A 26584-nucleotide genomic window follows, 5' to 3' on the forward strand; every position below is an offset into this window, starting at 1 on the left:
AGAAATCTCTGTGGTTATTATTGTAGACAATTACCTCTTCAAATATTATGTATGTCTGTGCCTTTGGGATCACAAGTAAAGCGTGTATGCACACATGTGCCAGTATTAAGGGCTTAAACCCAGAGCATGGGTGCTTTCCCTGAACTATTGGGCTCAAAGCTAGCACTCTACCACATGAACCACAGCTGCATGTATGGCTTTTTGCTGGTTAACTGGAGTTAAGAGTCTCATGGACTTTCCTGCCAAGGCTGGCTTCAAACCACAATCCTCAGATCTCAGCCTCCTGAGAAGCTAGGATTAGAGGTGTGAGCCACCAGCACTTTGCCCAAGAACACTTTCTGGAAAGCATAGGAGTTGGGAGTCATAGGAGCTGAATCCTACAGTAGTCTCTTACTGCCAGGATGACTTTGGGTAAATCATTTAAATTCTTTGAGTCACTGGTTTCACTTGGAGATAGGAGATCAAAATGAGGACAGTGCAGAAGATTAAACCCTACATAACTCTTAGTGCTGTGACTGGCACATATCACCAGATCACTACTGCTGACTTAAATATAGGCTCTCAAAGCAAGAGGGGAAGATGCAAATTTTGTGGGGCATAGTCAAAGCTCTAACCAGGGTGTTGGCTTGTTGCTGGGATATATAGTCGCCAGTCATGGTTGCAGAGATATCACCATAACTATTAAACACTGGCTGTGCTTAGATGCTTGGTTTTAGAATCTATTCTTATTAAAAGTCACCAGACAAGATACTAAGTAGGTTGTGGCCCTAATGGTTGAGAGCTGCCTAGCAAGCCTGGGACCCTGAGACAAACCCCAGTGCTGCCAAGTAACAGTAGATTCTAGCCTGGTACCTCATACCTATAATCTTAGCTGCTCAGGAGGCTGAGATCTGAGGATTACAGTTCGAAGCCAGCCCAGGCAAGAAAGTCTGTGAGACTCATTAACCACCAAAGAGCTGAAAGTATAGGTGTTGCTCAATCTGTTGAATGCCATTCTTGAAAGAAAAAAAAAAAAAAGTCAAGCCAAGCCAGGAGCTGGTGGCTCATGCCTATAATCCTAGCTAGTTGAGATGCTCAGATTTGAGGACTGTAGTTCAAAGCTAGCCCAGACTGGAAAGTGGTAGCATATGAGCCTCGAAGGAAAAAAGCTAAGGGATTGCACCCAGGTCCCAAGTTCAAGCCCCAGTACCAACACAAAAAAAACCAACCATGGAAGTGGCGCTGTGGCTCAAGTGGTAGAGCGCTCGCCTTGCGCTGAAGAGCTGAGGGATAGCGCCCAGGCCCAGAGTTCAGGCCCCACGACCGACAAAAAAAAAAAAACAAAACCAACCACCACAAAAATCAACCTGACAGATTCTAAGCGGTGGCAGAGGCGGGCCTGAAACTCTAGCTATATGGGTAAATTATTTCAGTAGGTAGAGGGGGCTGTCCCATCCTGGCCCTGTCCCCATCCTGGCCCTGTCCCCATCCTGGCCAGCATTCCTGCCTCATACTCACGGAAGTAGCACTTCCTGGATGTTGTTCCAGATTGCTTTGCCTCCCATGATTATTGTCAACTGGGTTGTCAGTTCAAGAAGACAGCCTCCAGGATCACACTAGGGAATGTTAACAAAGAAAACAATTTAGATGACTGGAACCTAGAATACGGTTGTTACATTTCCTTTTTTCTGACATTCTGTCCAATATATTGGGCTTACACCTGTAATCTTAGCTCACATCTCAGAGGCTGAGATCTGAGAATCATGGTTCAAAGTCAGCCTGGACAAGAAAGCCTGGGACATTCTTATCTCTGATTAACCACCCAAAAGCCTGAAGTGGAGTTGTGGCTCAAGTGGTAGAGCACCAGCCTTGAGTGAAAAAGCTCAAGGACAGTGCCCTGAGTTCAAGTCCCAGGACCAGCAAGCACACAAATCTAAGGACTAGACAATGAAGAGAGTATTCATTAGGCAAGTGAAACACAATGCAGCTAAAAGTGTCAAGAGAATCAAACAGTTCTGTCTTCCCACCTCTTCATTTCTGTACTTGCCCAGCCAGTACACTGGGTCTCCCGGGTAGCCCACAAATTTGCCCTTGAAGAAGGCGATGTAGAAACAGGAGGAGTAGTAGTTCACAAACTGGAAGAGGAACATCTTCATGGTTAGGCTGTTTTCGTAATCCGTCTGTGTCCTCGGCAGTTCTGTGAGGAAAACAAAGGAAAGGAAGGTAGGGAGTTACGCTGTGAACAGCTTTGGAAGCCTCATCAGACACCCGTACACGAGCAAGCATGCTGGGAAAAAGTATAATTCACACTGTTTCCACTTAAGCTGTTTGCAACTCCTTAATATAGCCACTGCGTTAATTCCAAGTTTACACATTGCTACATGTTCTCTCCTCACAGGAGTACTATATCCAGGGCACAGGCATACATACACATCTCTGAAACTGCGACTGGTGACTGAGTATCCCAGGAATCAGAGAACCCTGGTTAAAGCTTTGACTCTTCCCACGAATCCTGCAACCTCTACTCCTCCTTTTAGAGTATACGTTTGAAAGTCATGAGTGATCTGTTGATATGTGCCAGTCACTGCACTATACACACATACAGGCATGCACATACACATGTCACGAACACATATACGCATATGCGTGTACACAAATATGTACGTGTGAGGTGTGAGTCCATATTGTTTATATATAAACATACGCATGAATATGTGCCAGCATAATTATGGACATAAAGAAGTAAAATGTATTACATAGCTAGATCACATATATTTTTTTTCCCCAACAGTTCTTTAAAATTTACAAACACATGACCGAAGGTTTGGAACCTTCTTGAGTACATACATGTATTACATCTGTATGTATATGTATTTTCAGCTATTGCGTACAATTTACAGATACTATGTTATCAAATGGAAAGCCTTTAACTGAGGCCCACCGAGGCTAGGATACAGAGCCAGGGAAACAATGCTTAGCACAAAGGCCAGCGCTGCTGAGGATATTAAGGAGCAGCATGAGGAAGCCACATGGCGCTGGCCGTGCCCATCCTTCCCGAGACACAGGAACGCAGTTGCCCCTGGAATGATGACCCTATTCCACTTAGTTGCAATAAAAAGACTATTTGCTTTCAGCAACAGAGTACGTGATCTAATGTAATTGAAAATATTATTCAGCCCTGATGTGTTTACACAGAGCTAGGACGTTATAATGATCGTGTTTGCATCGTCCCTTTTGTGAATACAAAGCTAGAGATCATGTCTATACAGACTGGCGGAAATACCTTTCCACTTGAAGATTTCTAGGCAATTGGAGCTTACAGGAATTGAAGTGCCTACAAGGTACAATCTGAAGTTTAACCAGGAAGCTACAAATGTCTCAAATTGCTTATGTGAGCTGGCTACCAATGTCTCATGCCTGTAATCCTAGCTACTCAGGAGACTGCGATCTGAGGATCTTGGTTGGAAGCCAAACTGGCAAACTTGGTAAGACTCTTACCTCCACCAGAAAACTGGAAATGGGCTCAAGTGGTAGAATGTTAACCTTGAGTAATAAAATTTCAGCTAGTACCCAAACTGAGTTCAAGCCCCAGGACCATCTCACACGCACACCAAGTTGCGCGAGTTGAGGGCAGGACTTACCGAAGTTTGTGATCATGATAGCCACTTTCTCATACACAGTGTTGAGAATCATGATGATGATGAAGCTGATGATGCTTGCAGTGATGGATGTGGCTGTCTGAGGGGTCAGGTACTTCTGGATTGGGTCTGTCCCATTGACTGGGGGAAGTTTTGCAGAAAATACAATGAACACGGAGAGCCTGTAGACAATGATCCCAATAACAGAAGCAATGATCAACAGGATCTGAAAGCAAATAGATACAAAGCATGAGGCTCACCAATAAGGAGAAGATCTATTTTTTCTTGGTGTTAGTGGTACTTTGGTTTCAACTCAGGGCCTTGGCTTGCTAAGATAGGGGCTTTGATTCTTATCTCCAACTAACCACCAAAAACCCAGTGGTAATGAAGTAGGGGGGATCAGGTCTGACTGGTGCCATATTGGCCACATGGTAAATGAGAGGGTCTGGTATCTTGTCTTCATGCTGGGAGAAGGTGACACCCCTGCCTCCCAGGTGATGGGTATGCTCAAATCCCAGCAGTGGGCTCTTGGCTGATGGGTTGCTAGACCTGTCCAGAGCCTGGGAATTTCCTGTGACCCTGTCCGCTGCCCTGACCCTATTTAGGCCTGGAGGAACATAGGCACGATTACACCATTCCATGTGTCTCCATGTTCACATCCTGTCTCCTGTCTCTTCTGTGGTCACCATAGCATCCCTATTCAGCTCTCCAATGGAGCTGAATTGGCTTGTTGGCATTGTTTTTCTCTTTCCTCTCGGGTCTATTTCCTCACTGTAATAAAGACTCCAAGATTCCACCTTTCAAAATGTGGCTTCTCTGAATTCTCACCTTACAACAGTAGAGCTAGCCCTTGAGTGGAAAAGCTAAGGGGTATCTCCCAACCCTGAATTCAAGCTTCAGTAAGCCCCAGTACCAGCACAGAAAAAGCCCCCAAACCCTCAGAACACTTAGCATAGATAGTCCAGGCACAGGAAATATGCTACAAGAAAATACTAGCTTTGATTACGATGACTGAATTGTCAAAAAGCTGTTTTTCTTCCTTGTAAGCAGTGTGCTTATAGAGCAGACAGTGTATTTCCCCTGTAATCTTGCTAACCAGCTCTTTTCCCTTCACACTTAAATCTTGTGAAATGGGTAGCGTGTGTAAATTAGTTAAGGCTGAGAAACATCAGAAGATGTACTGAGTTTCCTTCGCCCAACACAACACATAAGCCATTTAAATATTACACGTTTCTAAAGTGTACCAGGATTATTTTTAGAATGGTTGAGTGATTATAATAGTATTCCTTAAGCACTTCCTGTTCACCTGGGCGCATGTATATAAATCGGTGGAATCCCTGGAATTCTGTAATTATAATTCCTTTACAGGTGAAGAGTTAGGATGGAGAGAGTAATCAAGTAGAGAGGAAGCAGGCAGGAAGTAAAAGAGGGGGACCCCCCCCAAACTCCATGACCCCTGCTGATACCGCCTCTCACATGGCTTTAGGACAGGAATTCAGATTCATTCCAAAGCTTTCGCAAGCTTGCATCATTTCCATTCTTTTTACAGAGTGTGGAATTTCTCCAGAGGAACAAAGTATGTTTGTGTGTGCCTGTATAATATATTGGGGTTTGAGAGGGTCCAGGTACTCTCCTTCATCTTTTTTACTCAGGACTGGTGCTCTAATACTTGAGCCACATCTCCATTACTGGCTTTTTGCCAGTTCACTGGAGATAAAAGTCACACATACTTTTCTATGTTGGCCTCAAACCTTGATTCTCAGATCTCAGCCTCCTGAGGAGTAGCTAGGATTACCAGGGTGAGCCATTGGCATTCAGTGATGGTTTTTGTCTTTTTTTTTTTTTTTTTTTTGCTAATTGTGGGCCTTGAACTTGGGACCTGGGTGCTGTCCATGAGTTCTTTTTGCTCAAGGGTAGCACTCTACTACTTGGAGTCACAATGCCACGTCCCCTGGTGATGGTTTAACAATTTTAAAAAAGGAATTTATTATCGTGTGTGGTTCAAAGTATGATTTAGCCTATACTTGTCCCTCCAAAAGTGTATAAGGATTCCATGACCACTTCCTGGCTCATCTCTACTTCACCTGTGGATTTCTAACGCCTTCTTCTCATAACTCAGAGAAGAGGTGGGCCTTCATGTCTCATTGTCTCATTGTTCCTGAGCCAACAAAAGCCTCACCAAATTACATTACTATTATGATTTCATTAATAAGCAAAATACCGAGTGTTTTAAGTGCTGGTATTTTAGAAGTGTCATCTTTTTTTGAAGGTTTCTTCACTGTTAGGAATCTTCCTTCCCTCTCTTTTTAGTTCTTATTAGCTTCCCCCCCCCCCTTTATTTTTGTGCGTGCTGATACTTGGGTTTGAACTCAGGGCCTAGACTGCTGTTCCTGAGCTTTTTTGCTCAAGGCTAGCACTCTACCACTTGAGTCATAGCTTTTTTGGTGGTTAACTAGAGATAAGAGTCTCACAGGGACTTTCCTGCCCTCGCTGGCTTTCAACTGTGATCCTCAGGTCTCAGCCTTCTGAGCTAGGTTCATTAGTGTGAGCCACCGGTGCCAAGCTCCTAGTAGCTTTTTATTAAGGATATTTCTAGGCATTTTTATTCTTCTTTGTGCTTCACACAGAACTGTAAAATCCTGAACCACTGACCTGTCTGAACCAAATGTGAGGGAAGAGTATGGAAGAATCACCATGAATATTAAGATGCTGAACCCCTTGGGAATTCCCCATGTGATAGCCAGGCAGGCTTTCTGAAAACCTCTGTTTCTATGAGATTGTAGCGTCTCCAAGCTTGGCTTTAAATCCCCTTAATATCTAACGTTAGATTCTGAGAACTGTGCCACTCAATTAAAGAAATGTAAAAGTCACCATTATGACAGACTCCTACCCAAAAGAAGACAGCACTAGCACAGAGGGTCACTCGAATACATTTTCCACAGGCTGTGAAGGGGATACGTTCTTCTTCCTGTAAAGAAAGAAACAAATGCAAGAGGATGAACTTCTCCAAGAAAATTATTTTTTCTTCATCTGTCAATACCACCTCTTGAGCTTCATTTACAGAACAAAAACATGTAGTTTGAACTTATAGACGCAAAAAGCCATAATTACACATTGTTGTTAATAACTTCAGACAGACACAATAAGACACATGCTATGTTCATTTTAAAAACAGCTTTTATGGAAACTGCAAGCATGAGTAACAAACTATTTTTTATCTGCCAGGACCTGAGCTCAGAAGTCCATGCATCTGACAGTGCCAAGTCACATAGCCACACTAAGTAAACCCAAACTAACAGATGGAATAAAATCTATGAGGTAGAGACAAAAAACCACTACACACACACAAAAATAATCAATGAAACAAAAATTTAGTTCTTCAAGAGGATAAACCCTTAGTCAAGACTCAAAATCAGACACAAACATGAGGATATCACAATAAATACAAGTGAAACCCAAATAATCATTAGCTTATTTCAAACACCTTTACTGGAAAGCCTACTAGAAATGGATGTGTTCTTAGATCATCTCAAAATTGAGCCCAAATCGCAGGTGCCTGCTGGCTCACACCTCTAATCCTAGTTACTCAGGAGGGTGAGATCTGAGGATCACAATTCAAAGCCAGCCCAGGCAGGAAAGCCTGGAAAGACTCTTAATTAAGCACTCCCTTAAACACCCCTCTCCACCCCTGAAAAAAGCTGCAAGTAGAGCTGCAGCTCAACTGGTAGAGCACTAGGCTTGAGAAAAGCAGCCCAGGGATAGTGCTCAGGCCCTGAGTTCAAGCCTGTGGACTAGCACACACACACACACAAAAGTTAAGCCAAGAGGATATAAACCATCTAAACAGATCAATAATAACAACAAACAATGAGATTGGAATATAATAACCTCCCAACAAAGAAGAACCTGATGGGTTCACAGCCTAAGTCTCTAACATCTTTGAAGAACACCAGGGGCTGAGGATGTGGCCTAGTGGTAGAGGCTTACCTAGCATGCAAAGTCCAGGGTGTGATTCCTCAGTATCACTTCAACAGAAAAAGCCAGAAGTGGTACTGTGGCTCAAGTGGTAGAATACTAGCCTTGAGCAAAAGAAGCTCAGGGACAGTGCCCAGGCCCTGAGTTCAAGCCCCAGGACTAGCAAAAAACAAAATGCAAAAAACATCAGCATCCCTCAAATTTTCCTATGAAACAGAAAGGGAAGGAACACTACTGAACTCATTCTATGAAGCCAACATTACACTCATTCCAAAACTGGATGGAGAGACAAAGAACAACCTTAGATGAACACAGATTCAAAACCCTCAATAAAATACCGACAGAACTCAACAACTGATCACAAAGATTATATATCATGATCAGATTGGTTTCATTTTAGGTGTGCAAATCTGGACCAACATATATATATATAGCACATATATACATGTATGTATATAACCAATATATCACCAAAATATATTTATTTTACATAAACAGAACCATATAATTATCTCAATGATACAGAAAAGGCCTTTGGCAAACTTCAACATCCTTTTCTGATAACAGCTCTGAAGAAATTAGGAATACAAGGAATGTACCTTAACGTAACAAATACTATATATATGACAAACCTTAGCCAATGTCATACTACTTGGGGAAAACTGAAACCATTTCCTCTAAGAACAAAGTAAAGATGTCTGTTCTCTTCTCTTGTTCAATACAGTACTAGAATTTCTAGACACAACAGTAAAGGAAGAGAAAGAAATAAAAGGGATCGGGGCTGGGGAGGTGGCTCAGTGGTAGAGCGCTTGCCTTGCATGCATGAGGCCCTGGGTTCGATTCCCCAGCACCACATAAGCAAAAAGAAAAAAGCCAGAAGTGGCGCTGTGGCTCAAGTGGTAGGGCGCTAGCCTTGAGCTGAAGAGCTGAGGGACAGCGCCCAGGCCCAGAGTTCAGGCCCCACGACCAGACCCCCCCCCCAAAAAAAGAAAAAGAAATAAAAGGGATCAAAATAGTGAAGAAAGAAACTATCCCTACGTAAACGACCCCAAAGACACCATACCCAAACTTCTAGAACTTGTGAAGGCCCTGGGCATGGGTTTCAGAAACACTTGTGATAGAGGAGTTTGGAGCCCAGATAGGACAAAAATTCACAGAGGAATCTGGCACGGGGTTCTTGGCAGAGCTTTTATATATTAATTTGGTTTGACAATGAGTTTTTAGAGGGTTTCTATTTTTCACTTTATAAGAATCTTTGAAGATTGTTGAGAATACATCAGTATTTCCCATTTACCTGAGTATAAAAATAGCTAGAGTTAATGGCTCATGCCTGAAATCTTAGCTGCTCAGGAGGCTGGGATGTGAGGAACATGGTTCAAATAAAGCCAGCCTGGGAAGAAAAAAGTCTATGACTTTTCTTTTCCCCCAAAAAGCTGGAAGCGAAATTGTGGCTCAAGTGGCAAAGTACCAGACTTGAGCAAAAGAGAGAAGAGACAGCAGCACTCAGGTCCTTAGTTCAAGCCCCAGTATCAGCACACACAAAAAAAAGATGGCTACAAATACTTAGCATCTACTCTGTGATAGGGACTGTTTTAAGTAGCTTTTACATGACCTCAATGAATTCACTCTACAAAAATGTGGAAGTAACTCTTATTGCTCTGTCCAGACCTGAACTCGGGCAGTCTCATTCCTGAGACTCTAGAAGTATATCATAGGTCTCTCTAAACAACACAAAATATATCAGCAATGAAAGTGGATGGGTGAGAATGTTGAAAAGGATGGCATTGATCAAGATGCACTATATTCATAAACTGCTTTGTTAAAGGGCAACTCTTTTGTACAACTACTTAAAGATAATAACATTTAAAAATAAAGACAAAAAAAATGAGAAAGAAGCCAGGTGCCAGTGGCTCACACCTACAATGCTAGCAACTCAGCAGGCTGAGATCTGAGGATCGTGGTTCAAAGCCAGCCTAGGGAGGAAAGTCCATGAGACTCCTATCTCCACTAAAACTACAAAAAGAAAAGCTGGAAGTGGAGGCGTGACTCAGGTGGTAAAGAGCTAGTCTTGAACACAAAAGCTCAGGAACAGTGTCTAGGCCCAGAGTCCTAAGCCCAGGACTGGCACCAAAAAAAAAAAAAAAAAAGACTGAACTCTGGGCCTGGGTGCTGTCCCTCAGCTCTTCAGCTCAAGGCTAGCGCTCTACCACTTGAGCCACAGCGCCACTTCCAGCTTTTTTCTTTTTGCTTATGTGGTACTGAGGAATTGAACCCAGGGCCTCATGCATGCAAGGCGAGCGCTCTACCACTGAGCCACCTTCCCAGCCCTCTCATTTAGCTTTTATAGGCACTCAACCACTCGAGCCATGCCTCCAGTCTGACATCTTGCTGGTCAGTTGGAGATGGAGTCTTGTGGAGTTCTCTGTCTGGGCTAGCTTTGAAGCATGATCCTCTAGGTCTCAATCTCCTAAGTAGCTGGGATTACAGGCACGAGCTGCCAATGCCCACCACTTTCAAGTGACATTCCAATGGGAACAACAAATTGATGTTGTGATGATTTTAAACATATAACTGGAAGGTTTATATGATAACATTGTGTTTTCTTCAGCAGTGTTTTCATGCTTTTACTTTTCAGTACCAAAAACACTTTATGCACATGTTAATTGTGCCTAAGTTTCAGCTCTCTCTTCTGCATTATCCTCTAGCCACACATGTGCTGACCCTGTCTACCTGCTCCAGGACGCAGCCATTAGTATTCATCATAGGGATTGTTTGAAGCCCATGACATTGTACGAGACAACTGTCAGCTTCCATTCAGAAATGAACCTTCTCTTTTTTTTTTCCATTCATAAAATGGAGAGATCAAATTGCTCCTGCCACTCCCTTTCAATTGGCAATCCTTTATAAATCTGTGATTTAGTGTATGAAACCTATAGTTGGGGACAGTCTCTGATGCTCTTGGTTTAGCATTGTCTTCCCAAGAGCTATTTGTATTCAAAACCTGCTGCCCCGATCCTAGTGACAGGCAAGCAACAGCAGCTCTAAATTCCCTCTGTTGATTGAAAGAAGCTGTAACAAAGACGATTCAGAAATCACCTTTGAGGGCAAGACAATATACAGAGATCTATGGTTTCATTATTTCCTTTTGTAGCACCAGCAACAGCAGCAGCAAATGACACAAATGCCAGACACAGTACTTAAATATAGTGGGGTCTTAACACATGCTAACCTTCAGCCAGGTACCAGTGGCTCATGCCTATCATCCTAGCTACTCAAGAAGCTAAGATCTGAGGATCGAGGTTTGAAGCCAGTGTAGGGAGGAAAGTCCGTGAGACACTCACCTCCAGTTAATTAGCAAAAAGCTGGAGATGGAGCTGTGGCTCAAAGTGGTAGAGCTAAGGAATAGGACTCAAGCTCTGAGTTCAAGCTTTCATACGTGTGTGTGTGTGTGTGTGTATGCACATGCGCATGTGTGCACTCATGCTCACATAATAGGACACGCAAAAAATCTTGACCTTTTTTTTTGGGGGGGGGCAATAGCAGAGTCTGAACTCCGTACTTGCCACTTGAGCCATGTCCCAGACACTTTTTTAAAATTAGGGTCTTACATTTATGCCCAGGGCTGGCCTAGACCATGATCCTCCTACTTACACTTTACAACAAATTGGGCACCTCTATGCTCAGCTTTCAGTTGAGATGGGGAGGAAGGGATACATGTAATTTTTCTGCCTGAGCCGGTCCTCCATCTCTATTCTCCTGCTTCCTGAGTAGTTGGGATTACAGGCATGAGCCACTACACCAGGCATATTTTCCTTCTTCCTCCTTTTTTTTTCTAACTGTAGACTAGGAGCTACATACCATTTTGTGAACATCTCAACCAGAAGGTGGAGCAGTGGCTGAGGCCTAGTACAGGACAGAGAGGCAGCGACTCTAGGTAAAGATTGAGACTCACCTACAAAAACTTACACATCTTTCCTTCTACATGTACATCAGTCTAATTTTTTTTTGTATTTACACCTTTATAATGAGAGAGAATACCATGCCACTCTCTTTTGTCTCTAGGTCTTGGCAATGAATTAGAATCACCAGAAGAGATCCCTAAAAATGCTCTATGCCCAGATGGCCCCCAGGCTTACCCACCCTCAGAGGGCAGGCTGATGGCCTGGAAGCACTCATGCCTTTTTGTTTCACAACTGCAGTCCACAGCAGCATGCACACCGCAGGGCACACACATCACAGCCCCCTTACCTGGGTGATCTCATTAATGACCACGTGATTGCACTGTGCTTCATACTCAGGCCGCGGCTGCTCTTCTTGCTGCAGCTCAACGGTGTCCCATTCATACTCGAGTTCTGCCTGCCGCCGCTTCCAAAACTCCAGAAACAGAGTCACTAAGGAAGGAAGAGAATGGAGCCAGATGCATTTGTGATGAGGAGCATGGCATATGAGCCTTAATTATTTTGGTCATCTATGATACTTTTGTACATTTCAAATTCTAATCTAGAAGTGATGCTAATATTTGAAGGGAAGATTGTTTTTCAAGAAAAAAAATGTTGACTGGGTGCTGGTGGCTCACCCCTATAATTCTAGCTGCCCAAGAGGCTGAGATCTGAGGATCTTGTCAGGCCAGGCCATAATGTCCATGAGTTTTTTTTTTTTTTGGTCGGTTGTGGGGCTTGAACTCTGGGCCTGGGTGCTGTTCTTCAGCTCTTCAGCTCAAGGCGAGCGCACTACCACTTGAGCTATAGCGCCACTTCCGGTTTTCTGGTGGTTTATTGGAGATAGGAGTCTCACGGACTCTCCTGCCTGGGCTGGCTTTGAACCGTGATCCTCAGATCTCAGCCTCCTGAGTAGCTAGGATTACAGGCATGAGCCACCAGCGCCCGGCTTGTCCATGAGTTTCTTATCTCCAGCTAGCCAACAAAAAGCCGGAAGCAGAGGTGTGGCTCAAGTGATAGACTGAGGATAGTGCAGGTATGCATACATGCACACATACACTCACACACAATCCTGTTGTACTGTGGCACAGTGCTGCCCTGGGAAGGGATTAAGTGTTTTTCAAGGAATTCCAGTTAGTTCCCAAGAAAGAGGAATGACCTAAAAATGAGACTGGTCCCACCTCAGTCCCATCTCGCTTCCTGTCTTGCTCTAAGATCTCTTTTAGAGTGCTCGGTCATGATGCTACCGGTCACTTAGCACAGCCAAGGGGGTTCTGAGCAGGGTGGAACCGAGAGGGGCTCCATGTTCTGGAACGTTCAAAATTGTGAGCTAAATACATCCCTTCTTTATCCATGATCTACCTTCAGGAACTTTGTTATAGCCATGGAAAGCAAACAAATACAGTGCCTACAGGCATCATGGAACAAACCAGTATGGATCTCCTATAAGCCTGTGAAAAGGAGAATGGTGGTTTCTTATTTCCACTGTAGAATGATGAGTGTGTACTGAGGGCAGATGAGGTAGAACCAAGAAGACAGAACCGACATTTTCTAACTTTTTCCTATTGTTTTTAGTGCCTCAAACCAAACAGTGCAATTATACAATCAAAGTAATTTTTTTGTGTGCTAGTATTGGAAGCTTGACCTCAGGGCCTGAACACTGACTTGACATTCAGGGCCAGCACTCTACCTCTTGAACCACACTCCACTTTCAGCTTTTTGGTAGTTAACTGGAGATCAGAGTCTCATGGACTTTCTGGCTGGCACTGTCTTTGAACCCTGATCCTCAGATCTCAGCCTCCTGAGTGGCAAGGATTATAGGGGTGAGCTACCAGAACACACCTGAACATCAAAATTTCTGCATCTTTTTGTAAGTAAAGCTACACACTAATATACATTGTATTTTGTCATTGATCCAAAAGCTGAGAATGGAATCCAAATGATTTCCAGAGTTCTTTATGTATGTCACTTTCTGTCTGTGGCACCTTAGGTAATTTGCATAGTTTGCCTGTGGTGTCATTTTCTGCATCTTTAAAAATCACATCATTTACTCAGTCTGTCTAGCAACAGTATCAACAGATTCAAGCAACTAAATGTTCCTGTTTCCACAGAAAACATCGTAAGCAATCCTAATGGATGTCAGAAGCAAAGAACAATGGAAGCCCTCCCCGCCTCGCCCCTCCTCACTGAGTGGAAACATGACATAAAGAAGTGGCAGATGCTATGGCCAGGTGTGTTGTTAAGAAATGGCTGGATGTGGAGTTGTTGGAAAATCCTCAACCATGAAGGCAAACTACTGGGAGTTGTAGGAAACAGAAGGTGTTGAGTTTTCTCATATCCCAAAGACTATGGAACATACTAGTCACCCAATGCTATGAAGTAACCCACAGCTGATGCGCACATTGTGTGTCCCAGATCAAGCGTCCCAGGGTGAGGCAGCGGTGGCTATGTCTGACTGGATGCTGGTTTCCTGTGTTGTAGATCCTTTGTTCTGACTCCCCTGCAATATGGTTCAGGCACAGTGCCCAGGCCCTGAGTTCAAGCCCCACTGGCCAAAGAAGAGAAAAAGTTCCTGGTTATGTGGCACTGGTAGTGTTACATCCTGATACGAGGATAAGACTCTGGCAGATGAGAGTAGTTTGGTTGCTTTAACAATGTACTGGTGAACTTCTGAGCTATTTTGGCAATTCTCTAATATTCGGTCCTCATTGTTCACACACTGCTATAAAGTAGAATAGTTTTGTTACCTTCCTAACCACTGTAATCCTAGGCTGAAATCTAAGGATCGCAGTGTGAAGCCAGCCTGGCCAAAAACATTGAGACTCTTATTGCCAATTAACTACCCCCAAATTGGAAGTGATTAAGTGATAGAGAACTAGCCTTGAGTAAAAAAGCTCAAGGACAGTGCTCAGGCCCTGAATTAAGGCCTCAGGACTGACACACACACACACAAACATGCACACACATGTGCGCACATACACACACACAGACAACAAAACCCCTCAGTACTCCAATGTGAAAACTGAAGACTGTACTCATTCAGCCAAGAGTCTGGGCCAGGGAAAATCAGGTGGAAAGCGGTAAGCAACATCCGGGAGGGAGGGAGGCAGGTGGAAGGTATTCACAACCTCTGCTTCAACCATGGGTTGCGTTTAGGACTCCATGGATCACAGCAATCCAGTGGGCTGGCTTGGCTTTGTTCCCGATAAATAGCTGATTTGTACTGTGTTGACGACACAAGTTTTGCTGCCCTCCGCGCTTTCTTATTTCTAGGGAGCAGAAAAATACTCTAAGTGGCGCGTGCATCTGGGCACAGAGGAGAGGCTCCAGGAATAGCTCGCTGGTGATAATGAGGAACTTCGCAGGAGCCCCTGCCTGTGCCGTTCTGTCGCCTCAGACTTTCTGTAATGAGGTTCACAGCAGTAGTTCTCATGAGGCAGAAGTAACAAGGAAAGCCACATAAAGCACTTAAAAACTCCATCATCATACTCATCCTTAAAGACAGACCTTGGTTGCGACACGCAGCGCTGGAATGCACTCTGCACGCTAAACTCGGTGAAATGAACCACCCGCCCCATGCACAAGGCAGTTCTGGAAACATGGTGTAGTTAATCGTCAGAGGAAGGAAGTCAGGCTAGGGAACTACAGGTGTGGTTTTCCTAGTCAAAAATTCATCTTTTTTTTTTCTTATGGGCAATAACACCATGGTACTCACTAGATACTATGAGGAACATGAACCACACAACTTGTAGGCGGAGGAAAAACTGGGAGAGAGTGAGGGAAGGGTGGAGTTGTTCAAAAGAAATGTACTCTATACCTGACTTATGTAACTGTAACCCCTCTGTACATCACCTTTAGAATAACTTTTTTTTAATTGGATATACAGGCATCCATTAGTACATGGAGTTTGAGAGATTGTGTGAGAACTTTAGCGGTTACAAATCAGCCCCTGTGATGTGGACAGAAGGGAACCTTACTTCATTGTTGGTGGGAATGTAAACTTGTTCAACCACTTTGGAAAGTAGTATGGAGGTTCCTCAAAAGACTCCACATAGAGCTCCCCTATGACCCAGCAATCCCACTTTTGGGCATTTAGCCAAATGATCACAAACAAGGCCATACTAAGGCTACCAGCACAACTATGTTTATTGCAGCATTATTTACTATAGCTAAGATATGGAACCAACCCAGATGCCCCTCAGTAGATGAATGGATCAAGAAAATGTGGTATATACACAATGGGATTCTATGCCTCTATCAGAAAGAATGACATTGCCCCATTTGTTAGGAAATGGAAAAACTTGGAAAAAATTATATTAAGTGAAGTAAGCCAGGCCCGAAGAAACACAGGTCCCATGGTTTCCCTTATTTGCAATATCTAGTATATGTATGAGTCAACCAGAAAAGGTCAGACAAGGTGATGTTAGGAAAATGAACCCTAAGATATGTATTCAAATGTTTTTTTTTCTTTCATGCATTTGTTTTTAACGCATTTATAAGATTATTTCTTTGTTGCTTTGTATGTCCCTCCCCCACAGTATAACCCCTGCTTTCACTGTATTTGATGTCGGTATAATTTATGGAGGGGAAGGGGAAAAACAAGTCATTTAAATAAGGATACAGGTGGACCCATTGCAACAATGAGAAGTACAAGTTGTCATGTCGAGAACGAACTTTACAACTTTGGGGGGGGAGGGTTGGGGAGGGAGGCTGGGAAGGGATGGGAAGGGGAAACAAAGGAAGAGGCTACAATGCTTGATAAGAAATGTACTCATTATCTTGCCCATCTAATTGTAACCCCTCGTACAGTATTTTCACAATAAAAAATAAAAATTAAAAAAAATAAACAAATCAGCCCCTGTGAACATAGTTAAGACAAAGTGCTGACCCATGCATGCAGTATCTATGTTCTTGCTAGAGAAAAAAATGTATTTTATTAGAATGGAGGAGTGCAAAGGATTTGGGTGTGTATGCTAGTCAGAACTGGGGCTCAAACTCAGGGCCTGGGCATTGTCCCTTAGCTTTGTCACTCAAGGCTGGTGCTCTACTACTTGAGTCATAGCTCTACTCTGGCTTTTTGGTGGCTAATTGGAGATGAGTCACCTGCACTTTCCTGCCTAGGATGGCTTTGAACTACAATCTTCATATCTCGTTTATAATTCTGCAATTAAAGGAATTAACTGTCGCATTCCATTAATGAGGGAATGCTGAGTATGTAAGTTGAACCTAGCATTCAAGTTCTTATAGAGAATTTATAATTTTTAGGATTCTAAACTTAAAGAGAATTTATAATTTTTAGGACTGTATCTAAACTTAGATTCTTTTTTTTTTGGGGGGGGGTGGGTCAGTCAGGGGCTTAGAGCCTGGATTGCTGTCTCAGCATTTTCACTCGAGGCTAATGTTTTTATCACTTTGAGCCACAGTGCCACTTCTGGTTTTCTAGATAAGTTTTGGAGATCAGAGTCTCATGGACTTTCCTTCCCAGGCTGGCTTCAAACACTGATCCTCAGATCTCAGGCTCCAGGTGTGAGCCACTGGCACTTGGCTTAAACTTAATGCTCTTTAGGGCTGTATTCCAACAGAATAAGTTATTATTATAAAACTAATGAATACCTATTAAGTCTTCACTCATACATACATATAAAAAAGCACAAAACACGGCTGGGAATGTTGCTTAGTGGTAGAGTGCTTAGCTAGCATGCATGAAGTCCTGGGCTCGATTCCTCAGTACCAAATAAACAGACAAAGCTGGAAGTGGCACTGTTGCTCAAGTGGTAGAGTGCTAGACTTAAGCAAAAGAAGCTCAGGGACAGTGCCCAGGCCCTGAGTTCAAGCCCCAGGACTAACAAAAAAAATTGTACTCTTTATGTGACTTATACAACTGTAACCTCTCTGTATATTACTTTTATAATAATAGTTTTATAAAAAGCTCATCCATAATCCTTGTGTTTCTTCTCCCACCCCCATAAAAGTTAAGTTGGGTCCACAGTTCTTGGAGTTGTTGCCCTATTGGTTCAGCATCTCTGAACCAAACATCTGAAACCCAAAATGCTCCCAAATCTGAAACTCTGTGAGTTGTGGACATGATGCTCCCAAATCTGGAGCATGCTCCCAGACTGTTGGACTAGAGATATTCAACCAGTAAAGACCATGCAAATATCTCCAGATCAGAGAAGACTCTAAAATCCTTCTGATCTCAAGCACTGGGGATGGATGAGGGGCGGGGTCATCAAACTGTCATGGCTTCCGGCGAACCTTCCTTCCTGCTTCCCACCCTTGGAGGCCCACAGAACTTGCTTCAGCTGATGATGGGTCCTTGTTAGCACACTTGATGTAATGCATTGAGGCTTCTCTTTGGAAGCCTGAGGGATCTTGGGCTGGTTTATTTGGGGTGAGAGACTATCTATCCAAGGCCTTCTTATTATCAGAACATCCATTACCCATTGGGCCACGGGCTCACCACAGAGATCACCCAAGCCAGCTGGTCCAGAGAATTAGAAGAAATAATCAAAGAGGAAAGCAGGTGTGTTGTACTAAGCTACTACATTTCGAAGTATTTTTATGCAAGGAGAGCTGGCACAATGGCCTCCTACTTACAAATACAGTATGAGGAAAGCAGAAGTATACACAATAGGAGGGTCTATATGTGGGTACTTTGATAGCCTATCTAAAACCACATACTACCATGCAGTGCATGAAAAGGTAAAAAAAAACACTTACCCCATATTCCCATAAATACTGCAAAGACAAGGGTTCCAAAACTGTCAAAGATGCACAATTTCTATAAAAAAAAATGACATACAAGGATATATAATGACAATAATGACATATAAATTAAGTTCTTCCCTTAGAAGAACTCAGGAAATACACAACACTTTTTGACTTTGAATAACATTCTTCAATCTGCAGGCTATGTGTGTATTTCTGTTTGTACCAAACCAAATCTTGAATTCAGGGCCTAGGTGCTATCCCTTAGCTTTTTCCGCAAAAGACTAGCACTCTACCACTTGGGCCACAGCTCCACTTCTGGGTTTTTGGCATTTCATTGTAGATAAGAGTTTCATAGACTTTCCTGGCTGGGCTAGCTTCAAACTGTGATTCTCAGAACTCAGCCTCCCAAGTAGCTAGGTTGACAAGCAATGAGCCCTGGGCAACCCCCTTCTAAAATGGCTTCTATTTATGAACTGCCATATGGAATATGAGGAAGGCATGCAATGGCTCTAACAACAAAATACTCCCTGGACAACTCTGAGATGTATGATTTGGCTAGCATCATCCCACCCTCCTCAGAAGCCAATCTCCAGAATGTCTTCCCTTGTTGTGGAAAGAAGCACAAAACTGGTTTATGCGGAGATGGCTCTCATGGAGGAGAGCTCTGCTTCTTCTCAACCAAGGATGGCTTTTCTCCTGTGGCTGGCAGGCATCTCCACTGGGGAGAGGTTGCACAAGAACTTAATAAGCGTAACTGTCAGCAAACCTCCCCAAAGAAGGGGGCTATTCACTGGTTCTGCTAAGTTTGATTTCTTGTTAATATACAAATTACCTATCTCCTTATAGGATGTTCTGAGAAATTACTAATTTTTTTTATTAGAAAACATGTTTGTATTTTCTAAAGAAAAAAAGCTGTAGAGATAACAGAGTAGACACCAGTGGCTCATTCCTGTAATCCTACTATATCCAGGAAGGACTGTGGTTCAGAAAGAGATTAGAAGGATTATGGTTCAAGCAGAAAAATATATAAGACTCCATCTCCAAAATAATAAGCAAAAAGGTAGGCTGGAGGCATGGTACAAGTAGTAGAGTGCCAGTTGAACAAGCAAGCTGAGCATGTGAAGGGCCCTGAGTTTATAACTCCAGTGTCAGCACTACTCAGCTTTTTGCTGGTTAATCGAAGATATGAGTCTCATGAACCAGGTGCTGGTGGCTCATGTCTGTAATCCTGGCTACTCAGGAGGATGAGATCTGAGGATTGAGGTTTGAAGCTACTTCAAGCAGGAAAGTCCTTGAGACTCTTGTCTCAAATTAATTACCATGAAGCTATTCATGGAGCTGTGGCTTAAGTGAGAGAGAGTTTAGTCTTGAGCAAAGAAGCTCAGAGACAGCATCCAGGCCTTGAGTTCAAGCACAAAGACAGTACCAAAATTTAGAAAACAAGAAATCTTGATGGACTCTCCTGCCCTGGCTGGCCTTGAACTGTGTTCCTCAGATCTCAGCCTCCTGAATAGTTAGGATAACAGCCATGAGCCACTGGTGCCTGCTTCAATTTATTATTCATAACAGAAGAATAAAATATGTAGTTCAGACCATACTAAAGCTACCAGCACAACTATGTTTATTGCAGCATTATTTACCATAGCTAAGATATGGAACCAACCCAGCTGCCCCTCAGTAGATGAATGGATCAAGAAAATGTGCTATATACACAATGGAATTCTTTGCCTCCATCAGAAAGAATGACATTGCCCCATTTGTTAGGAAATGGAAAGACTTGGAAAAAATTCTATTAAGTGAAATAAGCCAGGCCCAAAGAAACATAGATCTCATGGTTTCCTTATTTGTAATAACTAGTATATATTTGAGACAAGCAGAAAAGGTCAGATAAGATGATGTTAAGCAAAATGAACCCCAAGATAAGGACTCAAATGTTTTTCTTTCTTGCTATTGTTTCTAACATATTTATAAGGTACCACATGATTTTTTTGTTGCTTTGTATGTCCCTCCCCCACGGTATAACCCATTTTCATTGTATTTGATGTTGGTATAATTTGGAGAGGGGAAGGGAAAAACCATACATTGCAGCAATGAAATGTACAAGACGCTATGTTGAAAACCAAACTTTACAATTTGGGGGGGGCCCACAAATGTAGTTGAGGAGGTGGGAGGGAAGGGTAGGGGAAAAACAAAGGAGGAGGCAACAATGCTTGATAAGAAATGTACTCATTACCTTACCCATGTAATTGTAACCCCTCTGTACAGTATTTTCACAATAAAAAAAACTTATTTAAAAAAATATGTAGTCCATATTATCTTCTGGAATGTTTGGAAGCTTCACTGAAAAGGACCTTTGTGAAATCCCCAGAAAGAAAAAAGTTAATTCTTACGCCATGCACAATGACCACCAGGAAAGCTTGGTTATGTATAAATATTTAGAACAGGAAATATTACCTTGGATGATTCGCAAGTAATATTCAGGTTCCAGAACGGACAGAGTTTATCGCACTGGGGACACATTACAATCTTGCCACCAATATCAGGATTACACACTTCTTTGCTAAAGAAGAGAGGAAAATACAACTTAATTTAAAAGTTTTAGTGGAGTAGCAGAGTGGTAGAGTACCAGCCGTGAGTGAAAAAGCTAAGGGATAGTGCATCCAGGTCCTGAGTTCACGCCCCAGTACTGGTACACAAAACAACAAAAACCAAAAAAACTAACCAGCCAACTAAGCCAATAATGGCCCTGCCCCAACCCCAATTTATGAGAGTTGGCCCAGTAACTTAGCAAAGTGAAAACTGACATTTCCACAAATGGGATTGCATGATAGAATATACATATGGAGAACCAAGCAATTGAACTCTCCCAAACCACACACAATTCATAGCTAGGTAGGAAATAAGAATGCCAATGGTACCAAAAAAGGGAAAAAATCCGACAACCTTAGGGTAAGGAGATAGTTCATAAATATCAAACAAAGAAGCATAAACCATAAAGAAAAAAAATACTAACATGTTTCAAATGAAGAAATGCTGTTAATTAAGAAAATTAAAGGGTGGGGCTGGGAAGGTGGCTCAGTGGTAGAGCACTTGCCTTGCATGCATAAGGCCCTGGGTTCGATTACTCAGCACCATATAAGCAAAAAGAAAAAAAGCCGGAAGTGGCGCTGTAGCTCAAGTGGTAGAGTGCTAGCGTAGAGCTGAAGAACTGAGGGACAGTGCCCAGGCCCAGAGTTCAGGCCCCATGACCGGACCCCCCCCAAAAAAAAGGAAAAAAAAAAAGAAAATTATAGGGTAAGAAGAAAAAACCTAGCCACAAGCTGATAACTTTGAATTATGGAAAAATGGCCAGCCACTGGTACTTTATACCTGTAATCCTAAATACTCAGGAGGCTGAGATATGAGGACCACAGTTCAAAGCCAGCCTAGGAAGGAAAGTCCATGAGACTCACATCTCCATTTAACCACCAAAAAGCTGGATGTGGAGCTGTAGATCAAGTGGTAGAGCACCATCCTAGAGCATAAAACCTACAGGACAGAATCTATGCCCTGAATTCAAGCCCCACTAGTAGCATGCACACACATACAACATATACATATACACACACACACACACATATAAATCAACCTTGGCAAAAGTCTAGACTGCCCTTCTTGGAAGAATATTTTAAGGAATTTAGTTAAATCTCTGTGTGAGCAGTGAACTTTGTGGCTTATTAACTTGACTAGTTCCCATCCTTACTCCCCATAGAAGCTTTACAAGCCAACAGGCTCTCAACCACAGTAGTTATTAAAAACAACAACAACAACAACAAAAACGAAACAAAACAGCTGCCTGGTGCTGATGTCACCCCTATAATCCTCGCAACTCATGAGGCTGAGGTCTGAGGGTTGTGGTTCAAAGCTAGCAGGGTTACAAAAGTCCAGTTAACCATCAGAAAACTGGAAGCGGGAGCTGTGGCTCAAAGTGATAAGAGTACTAGCCTTGAGTGAGAGAGTTCAGGGACAGCGCCCAGGCCTGGAGTTCAAACATAATGACTGACAAAAAAGAAAAACAAAACAAAACACAGCCTAGTGTGCGTGTGTGTGTGTGAACAATTAGTTTGGAATAACCCCAACAACTTACTCCAGAGTGCTATCTCTATCTGACCTGTCTAACAGCTCCCTGGAAAAAGCTCCATGCTGAGAATTTGCCATTTGTGACCTGATCCTCAGCGCTCAGAATGGGCAATCAGCCCCAGCCCTCCTGTGTCTGCCCGCGGCAATCAAGAGCAATGGACACTGCGGTTGCCTGCCGCAAGGGGACCTGCAGCCTCAGCCCCACATCTTGAGAATGAAGTCTGAGGCGTCTAGATTAAATCGCTCCAACACATTCCTGGCCAGGCATGTGAATAAGATGGTGCACGAGGCCTAGAAAGTACAAAGAAAAAAAAATCCTAATTCCTCTTGTCTGGTTAAGCCTGAAGCAAGAAGAAAAGTTTAAAATCCCCTTCTAGATAGAGGGAAGATCAAGAGTATCTTCCCCTTCTGTACACATGCTGTTAAAACCAGACAGAAGTGTATTTGGTAGGGGTAAAAATAGGCAACTTTAAAAAATACACCAAATGGGAAGAAATTATAAATACACAATCTCATTCAGTAGTTATTTCTGCAGTGAAAAGGGAGAGGACAAAATGAGCTAAGTACAAGCATGCAAGTGTGTGTGTGTGTGTGTGTGTGTGTGTGATATGTGTGTCTGTGTGATGTGTGATGTGTGTGATGTGTGTGTGTGTGTGATGTGTGCCAGCGCTGGGGTTTGAACTCAGGGCCTGGGTAATGTCCCTTCGGTTTTATGCTCTAGGGTGGTGCTCTATCACTTGATCCACAGCTCCACTTCTGGAGCATTACTGGTTTCCCACTGGAACTCTGAAGAAATCTGAGCTGTGTGGGACCCAGATCAGCAAGACTGGTGACAAAGCGTTCATCTGAGGCCAGGAGTTCAAGGGCAATCCTCCCTCAAGCCCTCCTTTCTTTTTTCAAACAAAGAATTGTCTCAAAATAGTGATGTGTTTCCTGAGGGAAATGTTCCTGTCAGAGCCTGGGCTGGCTTACCTGAGAATTATTTTGTTTGAATTTTATTTAGTTAGTAGACTCAGCACAAAGGGGCTCTATCATCTTAAACAATGAGTGTTCCACTATGAGTCTTCTTTTACCAAAACCCTGCAAATACTTTCATGGATAATGAACTTTGTGGCACAGCGACATGGAACCAGTGGAGATTACCTCCAAGTGCAGTTTTCCTGATCAAAATATCCATAAAGAAAGCAGGCCACGCCCACAACAGCAGCCAGGAGCAGCATCTGGGTGTAATAGCCCAGCCAGGCAAAGTAGATTCCAATCTTCTCTCCATAATACTTCCTGAAGAAAGAAATCACTTTTAGAAGACACAAATAACCACTCTGCCACTTTGCAAGTGAATAGCTCTCTTTTTTTAAAAAATAAAAGTCTTTGATACGTTCAAACTTGACTCAATTCACTTTGAGAACACATGTATTTACCCAGTAGACCTGAGAGTCAAACACACTATCCTGAAACAGAAGTATATCCTTGCTATGCATCAGGAAGTTGGGCATCGATGGCTCAGGTCTGTAACCCTAGCTACTCTGGAAGCTCAGCTATGAGGATCATAGTTTGAAGTCAGTTGAATCCAGAAAGTCTGTGAGACCTTTGCTCTAATTAACCACCAAAAGACTGGAAGTGGAGGTGTGGCTCAAGTGGTAGAGGAATAGCTTTGAGTGAAAAAGCTCAGGGACAGTGGCCAGGCCCCACAACTCACAAAAGAAGAAACCAATGAAGTAACAGTTCAGATGACTCTTGCTGCCCTACACTGATTCCCTTCTGATCTGTAGAACCTGACGATTTCCTTTGAGATGATGCTGATGTAAGAGTCCAGGCTAGGATGGAGCGAGGTAGACCTTGCCTTCTGGGGACTTAGCTCTCAGCACAGCCTGTACCCCTTAGTGGCTTCAGAAAGGAATCATCTTTGGAAGGAATTAAGAGAGTTCTCATGAGACCCTGAGTGAGCTCTTGCAAGAGGGATGTTATTAAAAAAGAAAAAGAAGAGAAAAAAAAAAGAGCATCAACAGCCCCGCTTCCTTTTGGCTTCTGGTCCTGCCATGTGTCTTTTCCTGGTAGAGTCCTGCTATGGTGTCCATCATGAGGTGGAGACTAGAGGACTTCTAAGTGCTGGTACTCTGCACTTTCTACTTTTCAGGCTCCTGAACTGGGCGCTAAGTAAACCTCTCTTCTTCATCTAGCATCCAGACTCAAGTATTTTGTTACAGTGATTCAACATAAAGTAACACAGTCTTCTTCTACTCCTTTTTTTTTTTTTAGTTGGTTGTGGGACTTGAACTTGGCCCCTGGTCACTGTCCCTGAGCTCTTTTGCTCAAAGCTAGCACTCTACCATTTGGAGCCATAGCACCACTTCCAGTTTTCTAGTGGTTAACTGGAGATGAGTCCCATGGATTTTCCTGTCTAGGTTGGCTTTGAACGATGATCCTCAGATCTCGGCCTCCTGAGTAGCTAGGATTATAGGCCTGAGCCACCAGTGCCCAGCTAACACAGTTCTTATAAACTATCATCCCTTGGTCACAACTTATTTGAAATTGCTAAGAATCTCAGATGCTGCCCCACCCAACCTCTCCCAAGTAGTAAAAATTATTCTGCCATATTTAATAGCACTGGTCAGGCATATACTCTGCTTAGAGACCGGTAATAATAGAGAGTTGGTTATATTCTGCTATCCTGTAAGCAAGGCCTAAAAAGGTTCTAAGGCTGAAATGGAAACTCCTCTCCTACTTCTGAGAAGCAAGGAGTCATGAAGGACCTCTCCTTTCAAATGAGATGTCTTTTGACCACTGTCTCTCTACCAAAACTACCTCAACTCTCCATTGAAAAGCTTTGATTAGGTTTCCCCCCACCCTCATTTCTCCCTTTCCTTCTCTTCCTGCTGTATAGCCTGGGCTGGCCTTGAACTCATGATCCTCCCTGAGATGAATGGGGACAGGGATAAGCATGCCAAGGCCAATCAGGTGCTCAGAGAGAGAGCTGGGTCTGTGAGTCAAAAGATATTGGTCCTATGTGCAGGGTTCGCTTACCTGATGAGATCCAGGGGCTGTTTCTTGTATATGCTCCGAGGATGCGCCCACTCTCTGTACAGAAGGTAGCGTTCATTGGGGCAGCTGGGATCTTCCGACGGAGAGCTGAAATTGCACTGAGTAGCAAAATGGAACAAATTAATGTCTTAGTCATCCCGTTTCCCCACAAATCTGTGGCTTACATGTGGCGCTCCTGGGGGTAGTATTTCGTAGTCATTTGTGACAACGGGGGGAAATGCACATCCGGGAAGGGGTCAAAAATACCACTTTAATTAACTTGCAGTGATTCTGCACCAGGGCCATGACTCCCCCCGAGGGGGGGGGGCACTTGCCATCACTGATGGTGAGGGACAGCGTGGATGACAGTGTTGGGAGGCAATGCAGGTACTCAGCAGGAGCCTCAAGGTTGCTTAGTGTCCTACCCATGGGAGCAGTCCTAAGCAATGAAAATTTGGGATACTCGAGTTTTCTGAATTCCCCCGCCAGGGAGGGACATCTTATAACCAATCCCTCTCCTTGGATAACCAGGGCATTAACAAAAAACCAGGCTCTTTTGTCCCTGATTCAATAGTTCTTAAGAAAACATAGAAAATAGGCAAAGAAAGAAACTTGGTATCATGTTATACACTTAGCATATTCAAGAAACAAAACCTCCTGCCTTTGCTTGCATTCCATCACCTTTCTCTTGTCTGATTCATTTTCTTTCTTCAAGGACTTGAGCCAGATTATCACATAGCCAAGACTCAGGGTGGGTCTTGGCCTGCACCCACCTTCCTCCCAAATACCATATAGAATGTGTCATTCCTTGGCCTGGGGATGGGACCACTGCACTTCTAAGAAGCTTTGTTGAGATAAGACCTGGGCATGAGGAAATTCCAATGGAATTCTATAGAACTATAGCACTGCAGATTCGTATTCAGGACAAGTTTTTGTTTCCAAAGTTCATGTCATGCTACAGTTAAATCTAAGAGACTGGCCAGATGATGATGGCTCACGTCTGTAATCCTAGCTACTCCAGAAGCTGAGATCTGAGAATCACAGTTCAAGGCCAGCCCCAGCAGGAAAGTCAGTGAGATTCTTTATCGCCAATGAAGTGCTAGAAAGCCAGAAGTAGAGCTGTGGCTCAAGTTGTAGAGTGCTAAGCCTTGAACTCCTCTCTCTCTCCCTCTCCCTCCCTCCCCTCTCCTCTCCCCCTCCCTCACC

At 43.3% G+C, this 26584-nt stretch overlaps 1 protein-coding gene across 1 annotated transcript in view; it reads right to left on the reverse strand.

The window, feature by feature from the left end:
* The window catches only part of Ano6 (anoctamin 6), a 121389-nt gene that overhangs the window by 21018 nt on the left and 73787 nt on the right, over window positions 1–26584 (reverse strand). The window contains exons 7-16 of the mRNA XM_013018717.1: window positions 25382–25497; window positions 23504–23638; window positions 20696–20801; window positions 18251–18311; window positions 11841–11983; window positions 6508–6585; window positions 3621–3843; window positions 2007–2176; window positions 1498–1595; window positions 395–446 (exon numbers count right to left, since the gene is read on the reverse strand). Coding sequence (XP_012874171.1) covers window positions 395–446; window positions 1498–1595; window positions 2007–2176; window positions 3621–3843; window positions 6508–6585; window positions 11841–11983; window positions 18251–18311; window positions 20696–20801; window positions 23504–23638; window positions 25382–25497 — 1182 coding nt within the window. The remainder of the gene's footprint in view (window positions 1–394; window positions 447–1497; window positions 1596–2006; window positions 2177–3620; window positions 3844–6507; window positions 6586–11840; window positions 11984–18250; window positions 18312–20695; window positions 20802–23503; window positions 23639–25381; window positions 25498–26584) is intronic.

This window comes from Dipodomys ordii, unplaced genomic scaffold, assembly GCF_000151885.1.
Source record: "Dipodomys ordii isolate 6190 unplaced genomic scaffold, Dord_2.0 Scaffold42, whole genome shotgun sequence".
Taxonomy (NCBI): domain Eukaryota; kingdom Metazoa; phylum Chordata; class Mammalia; order Rodentia; family Heteromyidae; genus Dipodomys; species Dipodomys ordii.